This window comes from Phascolarctos cinereus, unplaced genomic scaffold (genome assembly GCF_003287225.1).
Source record: "Phascolarctos cinereus isolate Bilbo 61053 unplaced genomic scaffold, phaCin_HiC Scaffold_4;HRSCAF=312, whole genome shotgun sequence".
Taxonomy (NCBI): domain Eukaryota; kingdom Metazoa; phylum Chordata; class Mammalia; order Diprotodontia; family Phascolarctidae; genus Phascolarctos; species Phascolarctos cinereus.
The window spans coordinates 45,002,818-45,030,240 of NW_027555847.1; the positions used below are offsets into that span (position 1 = coordinate 45,002,818).

The 27,423-nt window shown below is 39.3% G+C and overlaps 1 protein-coding gene across 2 annotated transcripts in view; it reads left to right on the forward strand.

Moving 5' to 3' along the window:
- Positions 1-27,423, forward strand: part of LOC110195628 (contactin-4) — a 1,139,396-nt gene that overhangs the window by 1,085,232 nt on the left and 26,741 nt on the right. For both annotated transcript variants that reach the window (XM_020968471.2, XM_020968474.2), the window contains 3 exons: positions 12,918-13,093; positions 20,829-20,949; positions 25,123-25,281. In XM_020968471.2, coding sequence (XP_020824130.1) covers positions 12,918-13,093; positions 20,829-20,949; positions 25,123-25,281 — 456 coding nt within the window. The remainder of the gene's footprint in view (positions 1-12,917; positions 13,094-20,828; positions 20,950-25,122; positions 25,282-27,423) is intronic.

Here is a 27,423-nt window from a genome sequence, read left to right on the forward strand (position 1 = left end):
ATACAATGAGCACCCAGAGGGACAAAACTGCTTTAAGCAGTGTGATCCCTTGTACTAGAAAAGAAATGGCGGCTCTGAATTGGAGAGAGGAATTGATCCTCAGAACCCAGAAGAGCACTATACCCAAGAGGGACCTTCAGAAAGATTCTATAAAGAAAGAATGACCATCTAGAAACCAACAGTTGTCCCACTGCCACATGTATGTTCAATAAGTACCCTTCATTACCTTTGTATTTTAACTTTGAGCCTACTTTCTATGGGCTTCAGGGAAAGTGTGACCTTTGGGTTGGGGCGGGGAGAATGTTTCTAACTTCTGTTATTGCTATACCACCTCAGTACCTACCTTGGCTTTAAAAGAAATGCTAATTAAGACTGGCTGATTATCCATAGGAATCATACTGTTTGGGGTTATTGGGTCATAGTACTAGAAACCCAGCCCATCAATATTATCCCTAGAGCCCTGAAGAGAGAAGTATGCAACCAAGCCTCTGGGGACTCCAATCAATGAGTGAGGGTTAGGGAAATTACCTCAGAGAAAAGACTTTGGTAGTTAATGGTTTGAAACCAAACTTTTAAATTAATAAGAATAAAATTAAGCTTTCAGGTTAACTAGAAAATCATTAACTTATTTGAGGTGTAGGTGAGAATACTCAATTCAATGACATTAATAAACATTTATCAAGCATTTACTACATTCAAACAAGATATTATACTAGGTATTGGAGGATAAAGAGATGAATCAGCCAAAGTTTCTGCCCTTAGAGAGCTACAACCTAGTAAAGAAAAAAAGATGTAAATAAATATGATAATATAAAATCAAATGCAATAAGGACATAGGAGGGACCCAAAGGTGTTGCAAGAGATACAGGGACTTATGAGGTCATCTCTAGCTGAATGAATAAGGGAATTTCATAGAAGGGGTGGCCTTAAAAGATGGATAGAATTCTAATAGGCTAAGATGGAGAACTAAATTAGTTGAATAATCTAAACAAAGGCAAATGGGCCAGAAAACATGAAGTGTGTTCGGGGAATGGTGAGTAGTCCCATTTGATTTGGCATAGTATAAAATATGGTATAGTATATAGTATAGAATATAGAATATTGGTTGGAGTGTAGCAGATAATATAATGGAGAGTATATGGCATAATATAGAGACCTTATAGAATTAATAAGCTCTGGGTTCACAACTCAATTCTGATACTATTTGTATGACCTTGTATAATCTATCAATCAATAAATACTTATTAAGCACCTGCTCTCTGCCAAACTTTGTGTTATCCACTATTCAATTTAATCCAGTAAACATTTATTAAGCACATTTTATGGGCCAGGCACTGTGCTAAGTGCTGGGGATACAAATAAGAAAAAGAAAGACAGTGCCTGCCCTCAAGAAGCTTACAATCTAACGGGAGAAGACGCCACACAAAAGGTAGCTGAAAAGGTTGGGGTGGAGGGAGCCCAGTGGGTAACTGGCATGGGGGCATGATGTTGCCTAGAGTCAAAACCAAGCAGAGGTGCTAATAGAAAATAGGGAGTTACCTGGAAAAGTAACCAGACACTAATACAAATACAAAGAAGGAAACGATCCTTACCCTCCAAGAGCTAACATTCTCATGCAAATTACTTAACTTCCCTGAGGTTCAATTTCCTCAGCTGTAAAAGGAGAAATTGCACTAGATGGCCCCTGAAGTCCCTTCTAGAGCTATGGTTGTATGAAATAAGAATGGAAAGATGGTTTGAAGAGATTCATATCACGTGTGGCCTTGAAAACCAGGCTGAACTAGACTAGAGAGCTACCATGAGGGCTGTGTGATAATAATATTACTCTGCTAATGGTGTTTAGGATAGACGAAAGCAAGGGAGAAATCAGGAGCAAGGAGACCAATACATTTCATGAATTTATTTTTCCCTGTCTACAGTCACTGGAGCCTTCGTTTGAATGAATAAATGGGGATAACTCCTGTGATACTAACTTCCTTTGTTCCTGGGAACATCGGCTGGTGTTGGCATGGCTCTGCTTTACTCACTTAACAATGTGTGCAAGTCAGCCACTTGGAAAGTGTTTGCTTTCCAAAAAGACAGAAGTGCTAAGGAACTCATGAATGTGCATTGCAAAGTGGACAGAATTTCTTTTCACCACTTTAGATGGTGCATATTTTTGATTATGTGTGAACATATGCCAACTGGACTGGTCCAGCTTTCAGAGAACTCAATTTCCTTGTGCCAAATCCTTGACTATAGCACATAAGCAACTGTCCCGGAGATAACAGTACAGAATTGAATTTATATTTCTTGTTAATGATGTATTACTTCAGGTGATAATTAGTTCTATAATTTAAGTAGGATGAATACTGAATTCCTTCCTTTAGTTCTCTCCCCCATTTAATTAGAAATGTAAACTTTTTTTAAATATCAAAATTATGTATTTTCTGGAGGCTAATGCCATACAGCTTTTTATCTTCCTCTTATGTGATGAATGCTTTTAAATATCACATTTTAGGGAGCAAAAATCCCCAAATGGTAGCTTCAGGGGGAAAGCAATTAATGGGCACAGGTGGAGAGCCAAAGCTTACCTAATGCCAAGCTAATCTTTGGGTGGCTCTTTTTCAATGTTTTATGAAAAATCTGCATTAAATAATGAGGAGCCCAGTGCTATAGCTCCATCTGTATCCCAGTACCTCCAAGGTACAGCTCCAAATCCTCATCAGCCAGTCCTGTTTTTAACAAATCATCACTGAAAAAAATGGTTGAAGACCTACTCAGTGCAGGGTTTTGTTCTTGATGCTAAGAATGCAAACAAGTATAAGATGTCTTTGTTTTCAAGTGCTTTCAATCAAGTTAGAGAGAAAGCATATTATCATTTTGTTTTTAAAAATCCATGCTAGCATATGCTGAGTATGTAAGAAACAATATGGACGATAGGTATTCCGAGAAGTTAAGTGATGGAATGATAAATGAGGACTTGGGCAGTCAAAGAAGGCTTTGTAAAAGTATATCTTAGGATCATTGAATCTTTGGACCGTAAATGTTATCTCACCCAACTTCTTGCCCATTTGGAGAATCTCTTCTCTGATATTTCTGACAGATCACCCACTTCTACTTGAATACCTCCTAGTCAAGTTGGATACACCTCAAATGGTTATAATGTCCCTCCTTAAACTTGCTGTGAAATGTCTATGAACCTATCCCATTGGTGTGAATGCCTTCTCCACTGCTGCAGATAGAACCTCATCTCATATGTTTTCTCATGCTGAGCATGAGCATGCTCAGCATAAGCATCTCCTTTATGCCTTTCTGAAAAAAGACTCCATAGACAGTCTACTTAATGTATTGGAGACTTTCCTCTGCTCCTTTAAATAATTCACAGATACTATTACAGCACACATTGTCCATCTATTATCCATTGCTGTTGCTTCATGACTTCTCTTCCTGACTTCCTTGTCTTTGCTGTTATCTGTTATACCACTTCTTGCATTTAAATCTTTATTAGCAATATGTTGCAACTGTCATGAGTCTTCCCATTGCTTTTTGGTTAGCTGTAATTTTAATTTTTTTTTGAGAATGTGGTGCTCTATGATTGACACTCGTATGGATTCTGTTTCTGTGGATCCATATTTTCAATTAATCTAAATATTCAGCAACCTTGAAGATCACAGTTCATCCACGCTTTCTGATGCTATGCAAATCTTATCCATGTTTTCTCCTAAGTCCTCCAAGGGAAAGGTCCATTTAACATGCTGGATGGAATTTTCTAGTTTTTTTTTAACATTAAATGGGAGATGAAGAGAGAGAGAAATAGAGAGAGAGAGAGAGAGAGAGAGAGAGAGAGAGAGAGAGAGATGTGTTATCACCTTGATAGAATGCAAGCTCCTTGTGTGCAAATACTATTTCACTTTTGTTGTATTGTCAGCATCTGCCAAGGTGCCTGGCAAATAATAGGTACTTAATAAATGCTTAAGTACCTAAGTACTAAGTACCTAAATGTGAGGAGTTTAGACTAGACGTCCTCTGAAATAATAATAATATTATTATTAAAAATAATATTGATAATATCTGTTTATATAGCACTTACTATATGCCAGTAATTGTGCTAATTGCTTTATAATTATTATCTAATTTAATCCTCACAACAACCCTGAGAGATAGGTGCTATTATTAGCCCCATTTTACAGATAAGAAAACCAAGGCAGATAAAGGTTAAGTGACTTGCTTGGCTAATAAGTGTCTAAGGCCAGATTTGAATTCAGTGTTCCTCACTGTATGTTCAGCAGTCTATCCACTGTGCCATCCAGCTAGATCTATGATGCTATGGTGCTATGATACTATTGTAATGTGATACCATTGTAATATTTAAGTTAATTACCTCTATCTGCTACTTTTACCACATGACTAGCTCAGCTCCTTTTCTGATACACATCTCCTGATTGACATCTTGTAGGATTTTCTTGCATAGAAATCCTTGCTAGCAATAACCTCCTTACCCTCCAGATTTGTCTTTCCATTGTCCCTTGGGCCAGCCAACAATTTTAATTCTTTAGAGATTGTGCAAGTCACTGATTCATAGCTATAACATCACCAGAAGAATTTTAATGTTAAAAAGATGGAGTTGTTTTTCAGGGATTAGCCTACAATTATTTGAACTGTTGCCCCATTTCCCAAATTTACTCCATCCTTCTTTCCATCTCCTGTTCAGTTTGGGGCCCATCTCATTGCTCATCCCATGCCATACTGATTCTTTACTTCCTTTTATTCCTTCTTCCACTACTTACCCTGCATCCCATACCTAGAGGCTCTTTCTCTCTGTCTAATTCCCACCAAGGTGTTAGCTGATGATGTCAAAGGTGATTTTTCCTCCAAAGAGACTATCAAATACTAGACTCTTGAAGGTTGAAGAGCCTATAAAAATGAGAAGAATTAATTGCTCATGGAGGATTTTAAGGCATCTTGACAGTTAATGGGAGAGTTCAACTCTGCTTCCCAATCTTACCAAGGTTGGGTCATGGGCATATACTTGGCAAAGCACCAATCCCTATCCCCACAAGATCATGCAGTAGTCATAGAATGCTAGACTGGGACTCAGAGAGACCTGGGTTCAAATCCCACTGCAGCCCTATAGTCGAGGTTTAACAGAAGACAGATCACTTAACTTCTCCAGTCAGTTTCCTCATCCATAAAATAAGAAGTATTGGGCTTGATGACTTCTGGAGTCTCTTTCAGTTCTGCATGTATGATCCAATGATTCCTCTCCTAAGAGGTACTTACAGGATTATAAGGCCCTATGTGGAAGGGATTTAAGAGATAAATTAATCCAAACCTCTCAGTTAATAGGTGGGGAAACTGAGGCCCAGAGAAGCAAAATGATTGGGCAAAGGTAATAACAACAGCTAATAAGAGAGAAGATTAAAATCCAGGTTTTTCTGACTTCAAATCTAGTTCCCTTTCCACCATAACATGCTATCTCTTTCTTCCCATCCATTTTGGGCCTCAAAAGCACAATGTCCACCTTGTACAGCTGTATATAAGAACATTTTACTTCAGCTCATTACTTCTATGCTACCATAACTATGATGGTACCTATTTTATATAACCAATGTCATACACGTGATTTACCTCTTTATTAGAACCCAGTACCTAGCAATATTCATAAGAGCACCTATAATTCTGACATAACACTCTTTGGGTTATAGAGAGGTATTAGTTAGCCATTTATAGTAGAAAGTCAGCATTGTATAGTAAGAAGAAGAATGATTTGGACTCAAAGGACCAGATCTGAATCTCAGATCTATTGCTTGCTGTGTGAACCTGGGCAAGTCATCTGCCTTCTCTGGGCCCCCATCCCCTCATTAATAAAAGGAGAGTATTGGGTGGGGTAATTTCTAAAGCCCCTTCTATTTCTAATAGTTCACGGTCCTATGAAATGCCCACCTTGGTGGTCCTTATTAGTAAAGTGCAATCAAATCACACATGTTGTAGCCCTATCTACAGGATCATTATGCCATCATTTTCCAAGAAAAGGGCAAACTTATTGTATGACCTAATACCTCATTGTAATGTGTTGAATACTTAATGGAAAAGATTCATCATTCCTAGGGGAAATCGCTTTGCCTACAAGAATGTGCACTGAATCCTTTGAGACTAGCTGCCTGTAAACCTGCGAAAAATCTTCCAGACCATGACAAATTAAACTTATTCCAATACGTGTCTTTATAAATGAAGCCCTTTCAATAGAGAAATATCCAATAAGGCTACAACTAGTACTGTCCCACTAAAGAACCATGTGGATGGAAAGAGAACTATGCACTCTACGAATGGAAAGGATAAGACAATGTTGAATTCATTGTTTGTTAGAATGTTGTAACAGGCAGGAATTAAACATCAGTGTAAATCAGATCCATGCAGTAAAAGAAGTATTAGACTAGGAAACAGGAGATTTAGGTTTAAATCAAGGCTCTGCTATATGCTACCTATGTTAGAGGCAGTGATGTGACTCAGTGGCTAGAATACTGGGCTTAGAGTCAAGAAGACCTGAGTTCAAACCTAGCTTTACACACTTACTAGTTGTATGACGCTGGGTAAGTCACTTAACCTCTGTTGGCCAGAGTTTCCTCATTTATAAAATGGGGGTGATAAAAGTACCTACTTTCCAGGGTTGTTGTGAGAAAGAAATTGTAAAGCATTTAAGTGCAGGGTCTAGCATATAGTAAGCACTATATTAATGTTAGTTATTCTTCTTATTATGATTTAACCTCTCTCTGCCTCAGTTTCCTAAACTGTAAAATGAGGGTGATGATATCACCTACCTCCCAAGGTTGTTGTGAGGATCAAATGAAAAAGCATTTGTAAAATGTTCAGCACAGTGCTTGGCACATAGGAGGCATTTAATAAATGTTTGTTTTCTTCCTTCCTTAGCAAGTCACTTGCCCTCTCAGATTCTGTACACTTTCCAGAGGGAGTGGGGATAGATGATCGTTACAATTCCTTCTATCTCTAACACTATGACTCAGAGAACTATTGCAGGTTTTGAGCTTAGAATCCTGATAGTGAAAAATGAATTCTTTCCCCATATTTGCATGGAGATAACATAATACCATAGAAAGAACTTTGACCTTGGCATCATGGGACCTAATTTCTGAGCAAGTCATTTTACTTCTCTGGGACTTTGTAAAATGAGGGAGTTTGAATGACTTCTAAGGTCCCTTCCAGCCTTCCATCTAAGCAACTACAATCCTGTGCCCAATAGCCTCCTCCAGTAGCACAGCTTGCAGGAGTTTACCACCACCCTGGGCCCAAAGGCAGGATTTAAACCCAAGTACCTTGACTCCAGATTCAGGGCTCTTTCCTCCTTAATAAATGGAATCCATGTAATTGATCTGAGCATTAATAGTTTGTTTGTAATTAACTCCTTTCCTGAATTGACGTGATTGATGAGTTAAAAACAAAAACAATTAACATCTGTCTTCTGTTAATCTTATAGAAGACTCTGTACTACAAAAATAAAATAAAATAAAATGACCTATTATTGAACTCTGGGATTAGTTAAGCACTCAGCAGGAAGTCTGTTTACTCAAATTCCCCCACCCCAGTGCTCAGAATTGCTGAATTTCTGTAGGATGAGCCAACCTCATGCAGGAAAACTTGTAATGGCATCCACCCTCTTTGTCAGTGCTCTTGAATTACAACCAAATCTAGGCACCAAGTCACATCCTGAGTTCTAATTGCCTTGGAGAGTTCCAGGTACCAAACAGTAGCAGAAATGATCCTCCGTTGTAGAGGCAAGAAATATAATCCTATGAAATTAAAACCAAAAGAAGGAGCCATTTTTATTTCAGTAAGAAGCCGTCACTGGTTATTTGTGTATGGATGCTTGCATTGAAATCTTTTGTGTGGAAGAGTATCCAAATTCATGACACTGGAACCAGAAGGACTGAATAAACATGACTGAGCAAAGTCATATAGCTGGCAGAGTTTGGGCCTTCTTTGGTTTAATTACCTCTAATTCCAAGGAGTCCTGCCCAGTGCCTGTAGAACACCTTCAACTTGTTTATTCTCTCATCACCTTATCATTATTGCATTGTCTTCTTGGTTTTATTTCTCAAGTCTCTCTCCTATCCAACCCCTCCCTGCAATTGCCAAAATGATTTCTCTAGAGCATGATCTGTCCATCCCTCTCCTCAACTCAAATACCAGTGGCTCCTACTATCAAATATAAGTTCTCCTGTTAGGTATTTAAGGACCTTTGCAACCTGGCCCCAAACCACCTTTCCAACCTTATTGTACATTGTTACTGCCCTTTATGCACTCAACAATTCATCTCCTTTCTCCATGCATTTCACCCATCGTCCTCCATGCCTGGAATAGTTATTCCTTCCACCATCACCATTCCCCATCCCTTTCCCTGTCACACTTTTGATATATCACAGGTTGGCATAAGAAATTAAATGGAAATTTTGTGGGAGTTTTGTGTAAGCCGCATATGACATGTGAAGGCCGGCAGATGACACAGAAAAAGTTTAGAAACTCAGAAAATATATTTATAACATCGTGTAATATCAGCATATTTTGTCTTTTAATGCCATAATAAATCAGACTTCTTCTGTGGTACGAAGGGAGGACCAAAAAATTTAAGCAGATTTCCCAGATTGCGGGGGTACTGTACCCCTACCCCACCCCATGTATAAGGGATTCCTTACACATTCCTTCTTCACCTTCCTCTCTTAAACCACTAATTTCTTTCAAGACTCAACTTGGGCACCTCCTTTCTACCAGGCACCATTATACTTTTACTCCTCCCCATAGCTGGTGCTACCCTTCCCCAAAAGTCACATTGTATTCATTTTGTATATAACTATATATGTACCATGTTGTTTTCCCAATATGAGCTCCTTGAAGGCAAAGATTAAAACTTCACTTTCGTCTTTATATTTCTAGAGCTTAGCACATTGCCTGGCACACAGTAAGAGCTTAATAAATGCTTGTTGCTTGGTTCATGCTGCTTTACAACTAAGTGTATAGATTCCATAAGAAGATCTTAGCGGATTCATCAACCTGTATCAGCCTGTACACTCCCTGTGCTGGAGAAGGTTCTTTTCTTTCACCCAGTAGTAATTATTAAGCAATTACTGTATGCCAGGCAACTAAGTACTGAGACTACAAAGACAAAAGCCAAATAGTCCCTGCCTTCAAGGTACACCTTTGTTAAGGAATCTGGACCTTCTGCTATGGTCAGAACACAGCCTCCATTCCTACAAGTGAAAAAGGGATGCATGGCATTTCTCTAGAAAAGCCAGCTGCAATAAAACAAAACAACAAAGAAATCGTTTGCTTCCATATGCATTCAGATTCTGTATTTCTTTTTCTGCATGTGGATAGCAATTTCCATTGTGCGAATTTTGGAGTTGTCTTAGATTCTTGCCTTGCAATGAAGAGTCAAGATGATCAAAGTGCGTCATCCCATAATGTGGCTGTTACTGCGTACAATGTTCTCCTGGTTCTGCTCATTTCACTCTGCATCAGTCCATGCAAGTCTTTCCAAGTTTTTTTGAAGTCTGCCTGCTCGTCATTTCTTATAGCACAATGGTATTCCGTTATATTAATATACCACAACTTGCTCAGCCATCCCCCCAACTGACGAACATCCCCTCAATTTCCAATTCTTTGCCACCACAAAAAGAGCTACTATAAATATTTTTGTCCATGTGGGTCCTTTTATCGTTTTTATAATCTCTTTGGGATTCAGCCCTAGAAGTGGTATTGCTGGGTCAAAGGGTATGCACAATTTTATAGCTTTTTGGGCATAGTTCCAAATTGCACTCCAAAATGGTTGGATCATTTGTTTTATTGCTTCATTCTTGTGGTTTCTCCCATTAGTTCTAATTGTTCTTTGCATCATGACTAATGGGAAAATATGCTTAACATAAATGTGTATGTAGAGCCTATATAGAATTGTACACCTTCTGGGTTGGGGGGAAAAGTTGGAGGGGGAGAAAATTTAAAACTCAAAATCTTATGGAAGTGAATATTGAAAAGTAAAAATAAATACATTTAAAAAGAAAAGAAAAGCTAACTGCAGCGGTGAGCTTCAGGCACCAATTGCCCTGGGCTTTGAAGAAGGTGCTAGCACCCTATTGCTCCCTGAGTCTCCATCCAGATACAAGGAGGCAAGGCATTTTTTTAAGAGCTGACACCGGATTTTTGACTTTTCACCCACTTTTTTTTTATATTTCGGCTCAAAGTCTGCAGAGCCGGTTTTTATAGGCATGAAATCATTTCTGCTTGCAAACTGCCGGCTGCAGTGATTTCATTGTTATTACAATGGTCCATGACCAGCTTCACCTCTATGATAATTTTTCTCTGAAGTCAGCTTTCCCCTCACCATCTCTTCTCTGCCAGACTACTATTTCTTTCTCATGCAGAACCTTGGAATTGGTCTCCGTCTGAGCCTAAGCTTTCGGAGAAGATGGTAAGCTCCTTGAAGGCAGACCCTCTGCCTTCCTTCCTTTATGGCCCTGCTGAGACCCAGCAGATTACTACACGCATAAGTACTTCAGAAATGTTTGGTCAGTGAGTGGAGAAACCATATGTGTATTGGAGAAATCAGCAACAGTCATTTTTACTTCAAGATTTTACTTAGAATAGTATTATTTTTTTTTACTATCTTCTTCCCCCATAAGTTAAATATGTTGTTATGATGTAGTGTGTGTGATACAGTGGAAAGAAGACTGGCTCTGCAGTCAGAATATTCTGCAAAGTACCAGGCTTCTAATCCCAATGTTGCCACAGTTACCAGTGTGGCCTTGGATATGTTCTCCCTGGACCCTCTCTAAAATAAGGTTTGGACTAGAGACCTCTTCCAGTACTAAATCAGTTATCCTATGACCTGGCTGTATTTATGTCTGGTTAAAATTTTGAGCCCGTATTTCTACAAAGTTAGGCAATCTCTAAGGTGTCTTCCATCTCTGGATCCTATGCTTTAAATTTCATACCATAGATACAGCCCACCATGACTCCATTGCAGGGAGACTGGCAGGCTACCTCTGCTTTTTCCTGTGCATCTCACATTCGATTTGGCTCATCCAATAGTAAGTAAAAGCAGCTACACTTTGATTCTCATGTTGTTCATCAGTTACCCCTGTTTTCCCAAAAGAGCCAAAGTGTATTTGGTTGTTCTCTGCAGGATTGCAAGGGTTGCATGGGGCATTCAAGGAGGACTAGTACCTCTGGCATGAGGACTTGCCAAGCCCTTTTCTGGGCTGCTCCTTTGGTGTCTATCTGCCACCCAACTCTCACTTGTGGCTCCAAGAAGCTGTAGCATGCACAGCAGCCACTACCCAGTAAAACTGTCTCAGCAGATGAGCTGAACCAGCTTCAGCTCTCAGAGCCTGGTCAGATGTCAAAGACACCAAGGTCATCCATTGCATCCCAGGCCCTCACCCACTGTCTTTACTTTTGTCTTGCCACTGGACTTCAGTGACTCTGGAAGAGAGTGAGGCTGATGACTTTGTGTAAGTCTGTCTCACTTAAATCCAGTTCATACTCAAGTCAAGACAGGAACTCATGATATCACTGGTCCTCTTCAAAAACAAAGGATGGGGGCAGCTAGGTGGCTTAGTGGATAGAGCACCGGCCCTGGATTCAGGAGGACCTGAGTTCAAATCTGTCCTCAGACACATAATACATACTAGCTGTGTGACCCTGAGTAAGTCACTTAACCCCATTGCCTAGCCAAAAAAAAAAGAAAAAACAAAAACAAAGGATGAATAACAAGAGTGCAAGCTCTTTGAAGGCAGGCTTTGCTCATCATTGTATCTCCCACAACTTAAGAGGTAACCAGCTAAAGAATAGGCCTAGAGTCAAGTCCTCAAGAGAGGGTGACCTGAGTTTAAGTCTGGCCTCTAATACATACTGGCTACAAACCCCCAGACAAGCCTCCCTAAGACTAAATAATGGAATATTTGCGATCTGTATTGGAGGCAGGAATTTCCTCAATAGCGGGCTCTGTAAATACATAGGTAAACTCAGAGGACCAGACTTCTCTCCCAAAAATTATCCCCACAGCACCTAGCACTAACCCTAGTAGGCACTGAATATATCTTTGTTTTTGAGACCCTCCTCCTTCCCATTTGTTAGTGCCCCACCTCACCAAAAAAATTACTCTGTATTTGCTTTATACAACATATTATACATGTTTATAATCCCTCTCCCCAACTATGTACATGTCATCTATTGACACTAACCTTCTTTCTATTTCCCAAACAAGACACTTCTTCCTCAGCCCTGGGCTTTTTCACTGGTTGTCCCTGGGATTCTCTTCAGCCTCATCCCTACCTTCTGACTTTTCTGGGTTTTGTCAAGTCCCAGCGAAAATTTCTTTTTCTTTAAGAAGCCTTTCCCAAACTCCCTTAATTCTAGTGCTCAATCAGTTCTGGTGATTATCTCCAAGATATTCGGTATAGAATTTGTACATTGTTTTATACATGTTGTCTCCCCCATTAGACTAGGAACTCCTTGAGGGCAGGGATTGTCTTTCAACCATCTTTGTATCCTCAAAGCTTGCACAATGCCTGGCACATAGTAGGTGTTTAATCCATGTTTACTGGTTGACTGACTAGCTGGCATGTTATGTCAAACCTCTAAGAAGAATGTAAAGTCTTTGAAAACAAGGAGTGTCCTTGGACCTACAGTATTTTGTACTTTATGAGTATTGGTTGAAATGCGTTGAATAAATGAATAAACAAATCTTTTTTTTGTTCATGTTTAAAATAACTGACTAAATAGAATCTAAGCTTTTCACTTTCTAACCTTCTCTCAAAATGGCTTGCTTGAAATATTCATTGGTGCTTGAGCTCCACAGAGTCTCATTAGTATTCTGGTTTGTTTATTTGTTTTTGGTTTTTTGTTGTTGTTGTTGTTGTTTCCAGATCCAACCCGCCTTCTGGTGCCACCCTCCAGTATGGATGTTACTGTTGGAGAAAGCATTGTCCTGCCTTGCCAAGTATCCCATGACCACTCACTGGACATTGTGTTTACTTGGTCATTCAATGGACGCCTGATTGACTTTGACAAAGATGGTGACCATTTTGAAAGAGTAGGAGGGGTAAGTATTAATATTAAACATCCAATGGAAGACCAAAATCTGTCCAATTTCCTAAGGTGACACAAATTAATTTAAAAGCAATTTAAGAGATAATTAAAATTATTGCTTCTTTTAAAAAGTATATCTGAGATTTTTGCTGAGAGATACTTTTCGAGGAAATTCTTAAGCATTTGATTAAGTTTAATTATTCTACTTTCTGTTCTATTAATCTGGGCAATTTATATTTCTGTAAATATCCATTTCATCTAGATGGCCAATTTTATTGGGCAAAATAGGTCCTAATAATATATTTTATTTCTGCTCCATTGTGAATTTAACTTTTCTCCTTTTTTTTGCTAGTAATTTAGTTTTCTTTTTTTTAAAAAATCAAGTTAGCTAATGGCTATTTTATTGCATTTTTTTAAAAAAAACTCCTAGTTTTATTTATTAATTCAATAGTGATTTTTTCTTCCAATTTTGTTAATCTCTCCTTTGATTTTTCAGGATTTCTCATTCAATTAATTTCAATCCACCAAATGTTTGTTAAACACCTACTATGAGCAAACCACTGTGTCAGGAGCTGGGGATATGCAAATGTAAAAATGAAATAGGCTCAGCCTTGAAGATGTTTACATTCAATTGCTTTGTGGTGGGAGGGAGTAGGCAGCATTAAATAAAGAATCATAGATTTAGGTCTACAAGGGACCTTAGAAGTCATCTAGCATAACCTCTTTGTTTTATAGACGGAGAAAATGAGGCCCAGAGAGGTTTAACCAAATTGCCTACAGTTACATAAGTTAGTTGTCAGAGACAGGATTCAAACCATTCCACTGCCCACCCTGTCTCCCCAGTGAATATGTTACCTTAAATATAAGGTAGTTTGAGGAAGGCAAGAACACTAACAGCTGAGAACATCAGGGAAGGCTACACAGATGATGTGGTGCGTGACTGAAGCTAAGAATTCTGAGCATCAGAGATAAAGAGGATTGTAGGGATGCATTTTAGGAATGAGGACCGCTTTTACTTCATTCTGCACCAATATATCATAGAAGCAGATTCATCAAGGGCAGCTAGATGGCATAGTAGAGAGAGCACTGGGCCTGGTCAGAAAGATGCATCTTCCCCAGTTCAAATCTGGCCTCAGAGAGTTACTAACTGGATGACCCTTGACAGGTTACTTCAACATGTTTGCCTCAGTTTCCTCATATATGAACAGAGCTGGAGAAGGAAATAGCAATCCACTGCAGTATCTTTGTCAAGGAAATCCCAAATGGAATCACAGAGAGTCAGACACAGCTAAAAAATGACTGAACAGCAGATTCAGCAAACTGCCCGTGGCAGCTTCCTTCCCTGCACTTAGGTTGTTGAGTAAGCTCATTAGCACCACCAGAAGTCATTAAAGATAATGCTTATAGCAGCAGCAGAGTGTATTAGGAGCCTAGCAGAAATTGTCCTGGGTTAGGATCCCCCAAATCTGGGTTCAAATCTTGCTTTGTCATTCCTACGTTAATCATGTGACTTCCACCTTGGGCAAATGCTTAACCTCAGTTCTCTGCTCTATAAAAAAGAGAGAACAGTAATGGCACTATGCACCCTTAATAAATGTGAAATCATTCTGAAGAAAATGCTTGGTGAATTGTAGAGCAATTTATAAATACAAAGTATCAGTTTGTATTCTATTGGAGAGTATCCAGTGAAACTTCCCTAACATTTTTGGGGAAATTGCAAGGAAAGGGGATTAAAGATGTTTGAAAGAACAGGGAAGTGTAAATTGAGAGAAATTACCAAATTTACCAAGGTATTGTTCTTCATACTTTAATATATTTCAAGCAGATGTACTAATAATCAAATCTTTTCCTTATTCAAGGCTTCCAATAAACATTCTCAAAAGGTAGATTGTTTTTTACAGAAAATAGTCTCCCAAAGAAAATAAATTGTGATGAATTTAGGCATTAAGCCAGGCTCTTCTAATAAGGCTGAACATTCATTTACACCTCATTTAGGAGTAATCTATACATGACATTGTCATTGCCGCCACCCCCCCCCCCCAATCAGTTGTTAGCAAACCAGGCATTTCTGAGCAATAGATGTAAATTTCAGAAATAGGCTGGAAAGTATGGGATAGAAGAACATTAGCAACAGAGGAAACAAATAATGTTTCTGGGGCTGCAGGAAATGTATAAATGGCAGGCAAAATTACCCTCAAGTCCATTTTAAACTCTTTATTTCCTAAGTCAGTTTGCTGAAAATAGTGCTGGTTATGCCAGACCTGTCACATTTTTGCAGAAAATTTTACTTCATCTTTGTCTAGCAAAAACAACCTACCTGTATATAGCATTTTCAGGTTTACAAAGCACTTTGCACACAAAAAAAAAATCGGTGGAAGGTAGCACTGTTAAGCCCCCACAGGAATGGATCAGGCCATAATTGGGGAGAAGAAAAAAAATTGTTAATGCACCACCCCTTAATTTTCATTCTCATCCCAGCTCTATTCCCCATTGTCCCAACCCAAATTAAACAACAAAATAGAAATCCTCAAAATCAATGAAGAAATTAACAAAATTGAAAGAAGAAAAATTGATTAAATAAATAAAACGAGGAGCTGGATTTTTGAAGAAGAAAAGAAAGTGACATGTACTATGAAATGTTTAACAACCAACTCTCTGAGAAAAAAAAATGTGGTACTTTGAAGTTTAATCTGCATTATTTACATTTTCTCGTCAATTTCTTAAGTCTAAACAATGAAGAAAACAAAAAAATCAAGCACTGATTTGGAGCATTTGTTTATTTCAGAAGTGTAAATGCTCACACTGAAAATTTAACAATTGACCTTCAGGGGCCAGTTCAAGCTAACTCCAGCAATTCCTTGAACAAACCATTAACCAGTGTGTTTAAGAAGAAGAAATTACTAGTATCAGAAAGGAGAAATCAACAAATGAAGAAAAAATAAAAGATATAATTAAGAACACTTTTGTCCAATTCTATGCTGGCAATAACTTCTTAGTTGGGTTCTCTCCTGTTCCAGTCACTTCTCTGCATCATCATGCACTCCTGTGCCAAGGAAAGCTTTATAAACCACAGTCCTGCTTAACACTCTGGCTCAAACCTTTCAGTGATCTCTGCCTTTCCCATTGCCAATAGAAGATATAATTCAAACTCGTTAGCCCAGCAGTCAAAGATTTCTATAGCATGGCCCAGATCTACCTTTCTAGCCTTGTCTTACATTGCTTCCCTTACAACTACTCCATCCAAGCCAACTGGATTATTTTGCCACTCCTCTATCACATAAAAACTTTTTCTCCTCATGCCTTTGCTCCCATCACTCCTTTCTCTTGGGATAGTCCACACTCATCTCTGCCTATTGAAATATACCCATTCTTCAAGTCCCAACTTAAGTAGCATATCCTCCTTTAAGCTTTCACTTATTCCCTTAACTGCAAGTGATCTCTCCCTCTTTTAAATCTCTTTGACCATATCTAGTGATGTAGCATTCTACTTTGTATTATAATTAATTTTGCATTAATTTTTATTTTATTAATTGTAATAATTTATTAGTTTTTTCCTTACTAGATTAGGAATTTCTCAAGGGCAGGGATTTTAGTTTATGTATTTTTATAACCTCTTTTATACTGTCATGGTGCCTTACATATAAGCATGACTAATAAATGTTTGTCAAATGAACAAACGAATGAATGAATGATGATTTCATTGTCAGTATGACCTGAAGGGTTTTAGAGAAAATAGGTCATTCCTGTTTCTTGCTATTATAGTCTACCTTAACCTCAATTTTTTTCAAGTTTTGATAGAAAGCAGGTCAAAAATTTTAATCAGTAGATTATAATTTAATTCACAGAGTGGAGCATTTTTATTAAGATAGACTCCCCTGGTATATAGTAATTTTCTTTATAACAATTAAAATGGTGAATAAAATGAATAATTTGTCCAGTATAGATAATTTGCCTTTAAAACTAGTGTGGAATCCCACCTTCCCAAAATGTAACATCCAATATAATCCAGTAAGCATTTAATAAGGCCCTACAACATGCAAAGCACCATGCGTAATACTGAGAATATAAAGACAAAATGTAAATAGGTAAACATAACTTTCATGATTTGAGAAGAGAGAGTTCTCTGACAACTGAGGGTACAAGAGAATCTTCCTGGAGAAGGTATTATAGGAGCTGCGCCTTGAAGAAGGCTAAGGATGCTAAGAGGTGGATTCGAAGAGAGAGGGAAGGTTTGAGGAGAAAAGGAATCCAGAGCAGCTGTGAGGAATGTGATAGAGTCAATTGGGGAAGAATAAAAGGATTTGGGGGCAGCTAGGTGGTGCAGTGGATAGAGCACTGGCCCTGAAGTCAGGAGGACCTGAGTTCAAATCTGACTTCAGACTAAACACTTGACACTTACTAGCTGTGTGACTCTGGGCAAGTCACTTAATCTCAATTGCCGAGGAAAAAAAAAGAATAAAAGGATTGGCAGATAATATACACAATGTACTTTGCAAACTCTAAAATGTTTTATTAACATTGCTCCTTATACTTTTTATCAGCTGGCAGATCCAAAGTGGACCTAGTTAGCACAGTTTTGTAGCTTTGGTATTTGGTCTCAACAGGCCAATGGTGAGAATAGCAAGGGGCTAGGGCAGGGGTGGGGAACCTGCAGCCCAAAGCAACATGTGGCCCTCTAGGTCCTCAAGTGTGGCCCTTTTACTGAATCCAAACTTTGGATACAGATTTGGAAGTTTGAATTCAGTCAAAGGGCTGCACTGGAAGACCTAAAGGGCCACATGTTGCCTCAAGGCGCAGTTCCCCACCTGTGCTAGGGTTTGGTAAGGCCTGATTGTTAATAGGATTCAGGGAATAGGGTATATTTGCACACAGGTCAAGGTTCGAGACTGCAAAGAGGAAAAATTAGGTCAGAGCAATGATGATTGCTAAGAAAGGGAGAGATGGCAGGAGTGAGTAGAGGTGCTTGTGAGGGCAAAGAATTAGTTAAGAGAATGAGGCCCAGAGAGAGATGGAAGGACAAGAGGTTATAGTGACATAGAAGAATTGCAGTTTTGGATCAAAGAGGAATAGAACCATCTCCTGCACTCCCCTGAGTATAGCCAAGCTTCTTCCCAAGTACATTTTTGCCATTTCATCTTTTCTTTAAAAAAAAATTGTCACATATGATAGATGGAGTAGAAGTATAATTAGCCAGGTGTGTGACTGAGGTGCAATTAAAATGTAAGCAATGGGTTATGTATGTTGGTGAACTGGAAGGCCAAGGTGTTTGAGGGTTCATATCTGAGTCCCTAAGCATGAAAACTTGAGTTGGGGATGAAGAGAAAGATGTTGAACCAGGTGCTCAATTCCTGGAGGAAACAGGAGCCAGTGGACAGCTGCTGCCAGATATGCAGAAGATGATGCATTTCGATACAATGAAACTCAAAAGAGAAGACTTACTTTGTTTTTTCCTTCTATTCTCGGTGCTTATCACAGTGTCTGGAATTTAGTAAGCATTTAATAATGCTTATGGATTGATCAACGACCAGGTCCAGTGTCCTAGAAGGGGTTGTTCTGATGTTCTAGATAGGCTGGAGTAGGGTCAAAGGCACAGTTCCAGAGTCCTGGCCCTAAGTGAGGTCATGGAGGTAAGGGCCCTGGTGCCTGAGGCTCTGGTTCTGGATAGGGTCATGGAGGTAAGAGGTCTGGTGTCTGACATTCTGGTCCCAGACAGGCACAGAACATCTCATCAAAGTTTCCCAGGAGGACCAGGTCCTCCCTGTCCTCCATCTCTACTAGCAATGGACAAGAGATGACATTCTGGTCTTGGATAGCAATGGCAACTCTACCTAATTCTAGATGATGATGATGGAGGACCATTCCCTGAACAGATCCAGGACTATTCACTCCTAGTCTGGGAAGACAGCCCTAGGAGGCCCTGCTCCCTGATGGTGGCTTTCACCATTGATAGCCATCAGTTTCTCTCTTGCCTTTTCAGTATTTACTGTCTGGGTAGCCTCATATAGAGCTTACTAGCTGCTCATTTAGCACAATTAATCTAATGAAAATGCTGGTGTTAACATTTTCCTTAGGACTTTTTTTTTCTGGGCAGGACCTGATTTAATTAGGGTTAAGTTTTATTAGCACGAGTTCAGATATCAACTCTATGTACTTTGCATTTCACTGGAGGACTGTTGGTATTGACTGGTTGGGGTGGGGAACTGCCTTTGAAAACACTCCTGTAGATCTGCAAGTTATAGTCTTACAGAGCTTCCTGGGGGACATCTAGAAGCTGCAACTTGCTAAGCGTCACAGAGTCCGTATGTGTCAGAAGTAAGATTTGAACTCCTATTCCTGATTCCAAGACCAACTGGAACCATTATGACATGTCATCTCCCTGCCTTAGAACTATTGAGAAATACTCCCCAAGCCCCTACCTGAGTACAATTCCCCCACTTCGCTTAAAGACAACTATCACAACCCATGCTTGCAGCCCCAACATCCAGGAAAAAGGAGAAATGTCTGATCTGGGAGGCCATTACAGAAATCTCTTTTAAGCCTTTCTCCCAAGTACAAGTGGAAAATTTGCTTCTGTGTGAAAACTCAGCCCCATTCTCCATGGGTTGGAATCTGCATCATTTAACTTGCCCACTTAGACATAATTTAGCATGGGTTTAATCACCTTCCTGGTTGCCACAAAGGAAGGTCTTGTTTCTTTTAATTGCTCCTGGTAGAGGTGAATGTGATGAAGCAAACTGAAAGGAAGGAAGTAAAAGAATCATGTCCATTCCCAGCAGGGATGGGGGAGATGGAGGACCTGGTCCCACTGGAAAACTCTGATGAGATGGCAAATCCCAACATCTCTGCTGGCTTCTGCCTTCTCTTGTTCGTGGAAACTCAGTCACTGGGGAGAGGGATTCCGAGAGACTCTCTGTTAACTCTTGGATTGATGAGAAGAAAGCATGACTTCAATACCTGTACTATCAAAGTATTTCGTGTCCGTGGCAGATGTTTTCATTTATTCAATATAAACCAAACTTCAAGGTTTAGCAGCATTCCTCAATTAAAATGCCACAATCCTCAGCCTCCCAAGGAGGCATCCCTTTCAACTTATTAAGAGCCTACCACAACTGAATGGTATAGCAATATTTCTGAGCTACATAGACATACATGCAGTGATGTAATTAAGCTTATACATCTGCTAATCAAACATGCATTTGGCATTCGGAAAACAAATTAGCCCCATTCCACATTAGGGGATGTAAGATTTTCCTTGGAGAACAGGGGTTCTCATAATCTTTCAATACAAAAATATAAGCAATCAAAACACTGCCTATAAGACAGAAATATGTGCAGTGAAATGCTGATGTCTCTAAATTTGTGTTCATTTCCCTTTTCCAAATAAATATGAATAGCCTGGAAGACATGAGAATATCAATGAAGTCTATAAATTGTGGATGGATGGAGAAATAGACAGGGTTTAGACAGAGCTGCCCTTAATATAAGTTTAGGTGAGTCACTTGCAAATGGCAGACTGTTTAAGTGACCCAAATCAGATTCCTTGGGTCTCTTCAAAGTTGCATTTTGGAAATGTTAGCGCTCTTATCTCCCAGGCAGGCTCACATATTTTTAACAGGCCATAGCTTGCATTACTAATGTTTTCATCAGCCAGTGTAAAATAAATCCATTAGTCACAGTGTCCTTCATGTGATAATGATATTTAGAGCTCATTAAAAAGTAATTGTAGCCACTTTTCTCTACTTTATCAGCAGGATTCAGCTGGTGATTTGATGATCCGAAGTATCCAGCTGAAGCATGCTGGGAAATATGTCTGCATGGTACAAACAAGTGTGGACAAGATATCAGCAACTGCAGACCTGATTGTAAGAGGTATTTAGATTTTTAATGTCCTAAAAATATCTTATTTTACAATATCAGTTCCAGTGTGGGTTTTCATAGCTATCCATTAAAATCCCAATGGTTTACAATTACTGTGAGTGGTAAACTAGGAAGCCCTATGTAACAGAGATTTAAAACAGTACATAGCAACATGCAAAAAGTGTTTAGGTGTTTGGAGGGAGGTGGCGTTTCTGTTCCTGATATGATATTGTCATAAATTGCCATGAGCCATTCATTAAATTTTTCCCCCAATGAAAACAGCTCCCATGGGTACACTGAATCAAGCTGTTGGAGTTAATATTACCTTCCTAGGCAACTTTGGATTAACAAGAACAAATGGAGTGATGCTGGCATATCAAGCAGTGTGCTTGGATACCTCGTTTTGGCTCAAAGTTAGAGCTTTAGGTCACTAGCCCAGCAGTACCTTGGATTAAGAGCATCTAGTTTGAGGGAAGTTAAATGAATTGCTTCATCCTGCTTAGGTGCTACTTTTACCATAGCTGGCAAGAGTTTCTCCAGTTTTCTTAAAATGGCTTTTGGGAAGATCCAGTCTACATGGATTGGATAAGAGAACCAGAGATGAAAATCAACAAGGAAAAGGTCTACGATTCTAGGTTCCACTCAGGACATTTTCTGGATTCTCTTAGAGCATGGCAACGATAGCTTGGGGAAAAGGCTGAACCAGCCAGGAAGGAATAGAACCAAAATGAACTGCAAATGCCAGATTAATGCCAAACGCCTGAATTAATCATGCAAACTGATTTTTTTTCTTTTGGTCAAACAAATTTGAGACAAAATTACAGTGAAACCACATCATGCCAGAAATAGACCTATCAAAAGAGCTTCTGGAATGAAGCCTTCTTTAGTCCGACTATATACCTGCAAGAAATATAACTACATCTCAGAGACCAAGGGAAGAGTCCATGATATACACATAGTGGGGAGGGAGGAGCGAAAAATAATCAGAGATAGAGAAATGAGCACTAAGAGAGAGCGGGGGGGGGGGGGGGGGGGGGGGGGTTTAATATATTTATCTACTGAGGCATGTGACCTGGTAGAAGTTTGATCAGGGTCACATTCCCCTCAAACTAATGGATTCAACTAGACCTGTTCTAAGTTTTGGGGATATAGGGACAAAAAACCAAATCGCTCCTGCCCTCAAGCTGTTTACATTTATAAAGCCTTTCTAATGGCCGCAAATATCTCTTTGCACCACACAATTTAGGAGCAAGAATGATCAGTGAGATCTGATCTAGGAAAAGCCACTAATTTGTCCTTGGTCTGAGTGTAGAAAATGATTACTGTTCATTTGTTTTTAAGCAAACCACTATGGTTTGTCTATTCTTACCTCAGAGATAAAAGAATCCTGCAACCGAAAATTAATCCTCTCTTTAATTAGGATAATGTTCAGATGAGCAGCTAAAACACCAATAAATTAGACTATTAAATCTTTAAATTAGTAATACTTGATGTTCTTAAATAATATCATCTACCTCATTTCACAGAAAATAACATTAAATATCAAGAGGAATTTGCAAGTACCAGTCTAAAAGAAAATTTAATCAGTGAATAAGACCAATAAATTACCATGCGTTTATTTTTTAAACCACCCACAATCTCACATTTTATCTTCCTGAGATAGTTTGGTTTTCCTATCTTTTCTGCTTAAGTGGAGTCCATACCAGGTTTCTTCCCCTAGGATCTGTGAACTTTTTAAAAAATAATTTTGATGATCGTATTTGTAATTTCCTTTGTAATCCTATTTATTTTATTTTATTCATTTAAACGTATTTTTGTGAGAAGGGTTCCATAAGCTTCACCAGACTGCCAAAGGAATGGTCACACATATATACCTTAAGATCCTCCCCCGCCATTATACCCTGGAAGTCCACTCCAGTGAAACCCAATAGCTATGCCATGACATACGGAAGCCATAATGGTAGGGACCTTGGGAAGCAGCAAACTCTGCAAGATCTCTCTTAAGGATCCCACAGGTTTGGAGGTCAGAGTTCACGCTTCCCTCTAAGGCTCTGAGACCAAGTTACTGTTTAGTCTGAAGGATAAATAGGTTCACCCAAAATTTCAAAAGAGGGCTCTTTTGAGAACACAAATGAAGTAACTTCCCCAAAACAAAGTTAGCAAACCAGTAGCAAGGACATAAACTTCGCTTTTTGAAAAACCCAAAGCCACCAGTATGTAAGGAGAAGTAGGGAGGGCTTCTCCTCTAAACAGCCAACCTCAGACCTTCTGGCTTGATAGCTTTCCATCTCCTCTGTATGCTCCTGTGTGTCTATTGATTTACTCCTTTCAGGGCCTGGGAGTAGAGCAATTTTCTGTTTGTGATTCTCAGCTTTTTAAAGGGCACTGCAGCCGAATCTGTAAAGAAAAGAAGGGGAGCAGAGGATAGAAAAGCACCATCGACAACTAGGGTTTATCTCTGTAATAAGGGTCTCGGGAAGCTGAGGTGACCACATCCCCCTCTCAGTGATGTGAGAAAGACATTCTCAAATGTCACAGTGGAAAATGAATCAGCCTGAGGTTAGACACTCCCAACGGGGCAGAGAGAGGGGGAGAGTAATTTGTGTTTCACCTGGGCTTTGGTCAAATGGCTTTCTGGTTCATTTCATTTTATTTTTAAGGGAGTTAAATCCAGAATACCAGATAAAGAATGTGAGGGTCCATCCTAGGGCAAAGTCTGGCTCCTGGAAATCTCCATTAAACCCTTGTGACCTTGTTAAGTATCAGTTTTTACCTGCCCAAATGACCCAGCCCAGTGGCATTTCAGCACTGCAAGGATTAGGAAGGACCTAGGAAGGACCTAGCAAGGCCTTTATCCTCATTCAGAGATTATGGATTCGAGAATGGTAGGATAAGAGCCTCTCACAATCCCCTCGCCTCCTGAGGCAGACACCTGTGGCTTATTAGAAATAATTTTCACTGCCTGTAAGAGATTCTTAGGTTGCAAATTAGTTCAGATTCTGGCCTGGGATGTATTTTATGTTGGCCTGCCTACAGGGACAGAGCTTCTCTGTTGTTTCATTATTTCTGGACCATTGTTTGAATCTGATTTTCTTCTTTTAAATGGACTAAGGGTTTAGGCAGAAATAATGAACTCTATGCTGATAAGTTTAGAAATACAGGTTGACCTGCAGGCATGTGTAAATGAGGGTCTTGTTAGCAGGGCCTTTGGAGACGTAAGACAGGCTCAAGATTATTGAATACTGAATAGACACATAGTCACATATGCGCACACACACATATATACCTCCCCCCCCAATTGTAGCTTTTATTTCTGTAATATTAATACAATGAGAAGGCAAAGAACACTCCATGACTGTTGGGGTTCTGCTTTGTTTTGTTTCCAATTCAACTAGTGTTTATTAAGCACTGCTTTGTACAAGGCATGGCAAGAAAGGCAGCATGGGGTCATAGATGGGAGGCCACCCTTAATGCCAGGAAAACCTCATTTCACATCCTGCTTCTGACATGCATTGGCTTTGTGACCCTGGAAAAGTCATTCAACACCGCCTATCATTCTAGGCAAGCTGTAGAGAAGGTGCCAGCTTACAATCGTAGGAGTTTCCTTACCTGATTGTTCCTTATGCCCAAGAAATCGCAGGTCCAATTCCCAGCACTATGTGCAAGATATAGAGGCAATGTATTCCAGTGGACAATTAACCATCCTCAGAGCCAAGAAGACCTGGGTTCAAGTTCTGCCTTTAATAAAGGTTACCTGTGTCACTTGTCCTCTGAGTGGCATCAGAAAAATCTCTAAGACTAAACACTACAGAGGTGCATTAGGTGGCTAATTGAATCAGTACAGAGGAGTTTCCTTGTGAAAGTTTATATAACTCTTAAGTCCAAAACAAAAAGTATAAGATATAATGTTAAGCACTGGAGATATAAAGACAAAATTAAATAATGCTCCATCAGCTTAACATACTACTGAGAGGAGGAAGTAGAGCATGTAAACATTAAAAAAAAATTCACAAATTAATTTTGGGGTGGGGAGGTTGCTAACTTGGTGAATTGACTCAGGGATCACATGACTAAGACAATTTCTCTTCCTTTCTAATTTAGGTTGCTTTTTTACGTATCACACTCCTACAATCTAGAACCTCAATTTAGAGATTTTCATCATTTTTTATCTATTTCTTCTCTCAGGTCCCCCAGGCCCACCAGAGGCCGTGACTATCGATGAAATCACAGATACCACCGCCCAGCTGTCCTGGAGGCCAGGAGCAGATAACCACAGCCCTGTCACAATGTATGTCATTCAGGCCAGAACACCATTTTCCGTGGGCTGGCAAGCAGTCAGTACAGGTAACTTGGTTCAGCAGCATTGGGAAGTGATCTATATATGGGGATCAAGTGATGGCAAACCAGTCCTTAGACAAGGTGACCTCCTGAGACCAGCCTCATGTCCAGGACTAAGGACAAGAAGTCTTTCACTTACCCTCACTAGCTAGCTGCATCACCTAGAATGAGGCCCACTTCATGTCTTTTTCTAAGTTCTCTTCCTTATAAAATGGGATTAGATGTGGTCAGGGTGTAGATTTGGTGGTCTTTAATTTTTTTCTTCCAATTCTAATGTTCTAGGAGTGTGTGTGTGTGTGTGTGTGTGTGTGTGTGTGTGTGTGTAAGTGTGTAAAATGTTTGATATATATTTAAAATCAAAATATATATAATATATACACACATATTATGTATGCTTTGGTTTTAAACTGTGGTTCTGTGACAAAATTTCTCTATCTATAAAACGGACAAATTAGGAAATACATGTCTTTCCCCCTCTATGTATATGTGTGTATATACATATAAACATAGATCCACTTTATAAATGGAGAAATTTTGATACAGAACCACAGTTTAAAATCAAAACAAACAAAAACCAGATTTTATTGACACATTCTTTCACTGAATTGACTGATTTCTTTGTATACACAAAATCAATGTAACAAGTCAAATAAATGAATAGTTGAATCATTGGGATCATAGACTTAGAGGTAGTTGGGACTCTAGTGTCCGCCTAAACCAATTCTCTCATTTTATAGATAAGAAAATCCAGGCACACCCAGAGAGATATGGTAACTTGTCTGGTCAAAAGGTAGTAAGCAACAGAACTGGAATCTGAGCTCCAGGTCCAATATTCTTTCTACTATATGAAGAATTAGTGAAGAGAGTGGTTTTGATGGCTTCTACCAAATAGGTATTGGCTGAATCAGTGAGCTAGAGTGGGTCTTTTGGTGGCTTCCAGGCCCAGGCTCTTTGTGTTTATTTGAAGACTGTTTTTCTCAGATGTCTGGTTGCTAGATTGTTGAGTCATTCAGCTTCTATGTGGGTTAATGGAAGGGTTAACTTTTTAGTACAGACAATGGGTTGTAGCGTAATGGAACCAAGAGAATCGATATGCGAGCCCTGCTCTGACATTTGCTAGTGATGATCTTGGGAAAGTCATTTAACTTCTCTCAGCCTCAATTTCCTCATCTCCAAAATGGAAATAATAGATATTGACATACACCCACTACCTCACAGTGTCCTTTGTTGTATATGCACTACAACCCTTAAAGTGCTGTGTGTAAACATGAATTATTTTTGTAATTATTATGAGAACATCATAGAACTAGGAGTCAGAACTGACTTCCAGTCCTGGTCCTATCTTTTGACAAAACACTTTGTTTGTCCATCCGTTTCCACCTTTGTGAAATAGGGAGGATAAGACCTAATCTGCCTCCACCATGGACTCATACAAGTTTCATCTGAGATGATATATGTGAAGCACATCTAGTCATTGTGGAAAATTCTGCCCAGTGATGCAGATTGAGGCAGTCCATGACTTATTAGACATGTCCTTGGGGTACCTGAGGCACAGAGAAATTATGGAATTTGTCCTGGGTTCCATGGCTAGCAAGTATATGATATAATAATATGCAATAAACCCTTGTTAAGCACTTCCTAAGTGCTAGACACTGTACTACGTGCTGGGAATACAAATAAGAAAAAGGTAGTGAATCCCTGCCTTCCAGGAGTCCGGTCCTTGGTACATAATAAGCATTATGTAAATATTAGCTATTATTATTACGGTCAGAGAAAACAGGACACAAAAGGAAGCTGAAAAGCTGGGGAGGGGACGAAGGGGACCCAGTAAAGGAATAGGATCATGGTGGAATCATGTAGTATCGTAGTCGAAACCAGGCAGTGCAGCTGGTGGAAAATGAAGAGCTGGCTATACTTCTGGACCCTCTTTAAAATGAGAGTTTAGGAGACTTTTATACTCCACCCTCCAGCCCTCGAGTCAAACTGACTGAGGAAACTGAGGATATTAATGAGGTGTGACTATTAGAGGAAGGATTTGAACTCCCACTAGACCACACTGCATATTCATATGTATGAATCTTTTTTTAAAAATACAAAGTGCTATGAAAGTAAAGTCTACCTCCAGTGACCATTGTGATGATCCATACC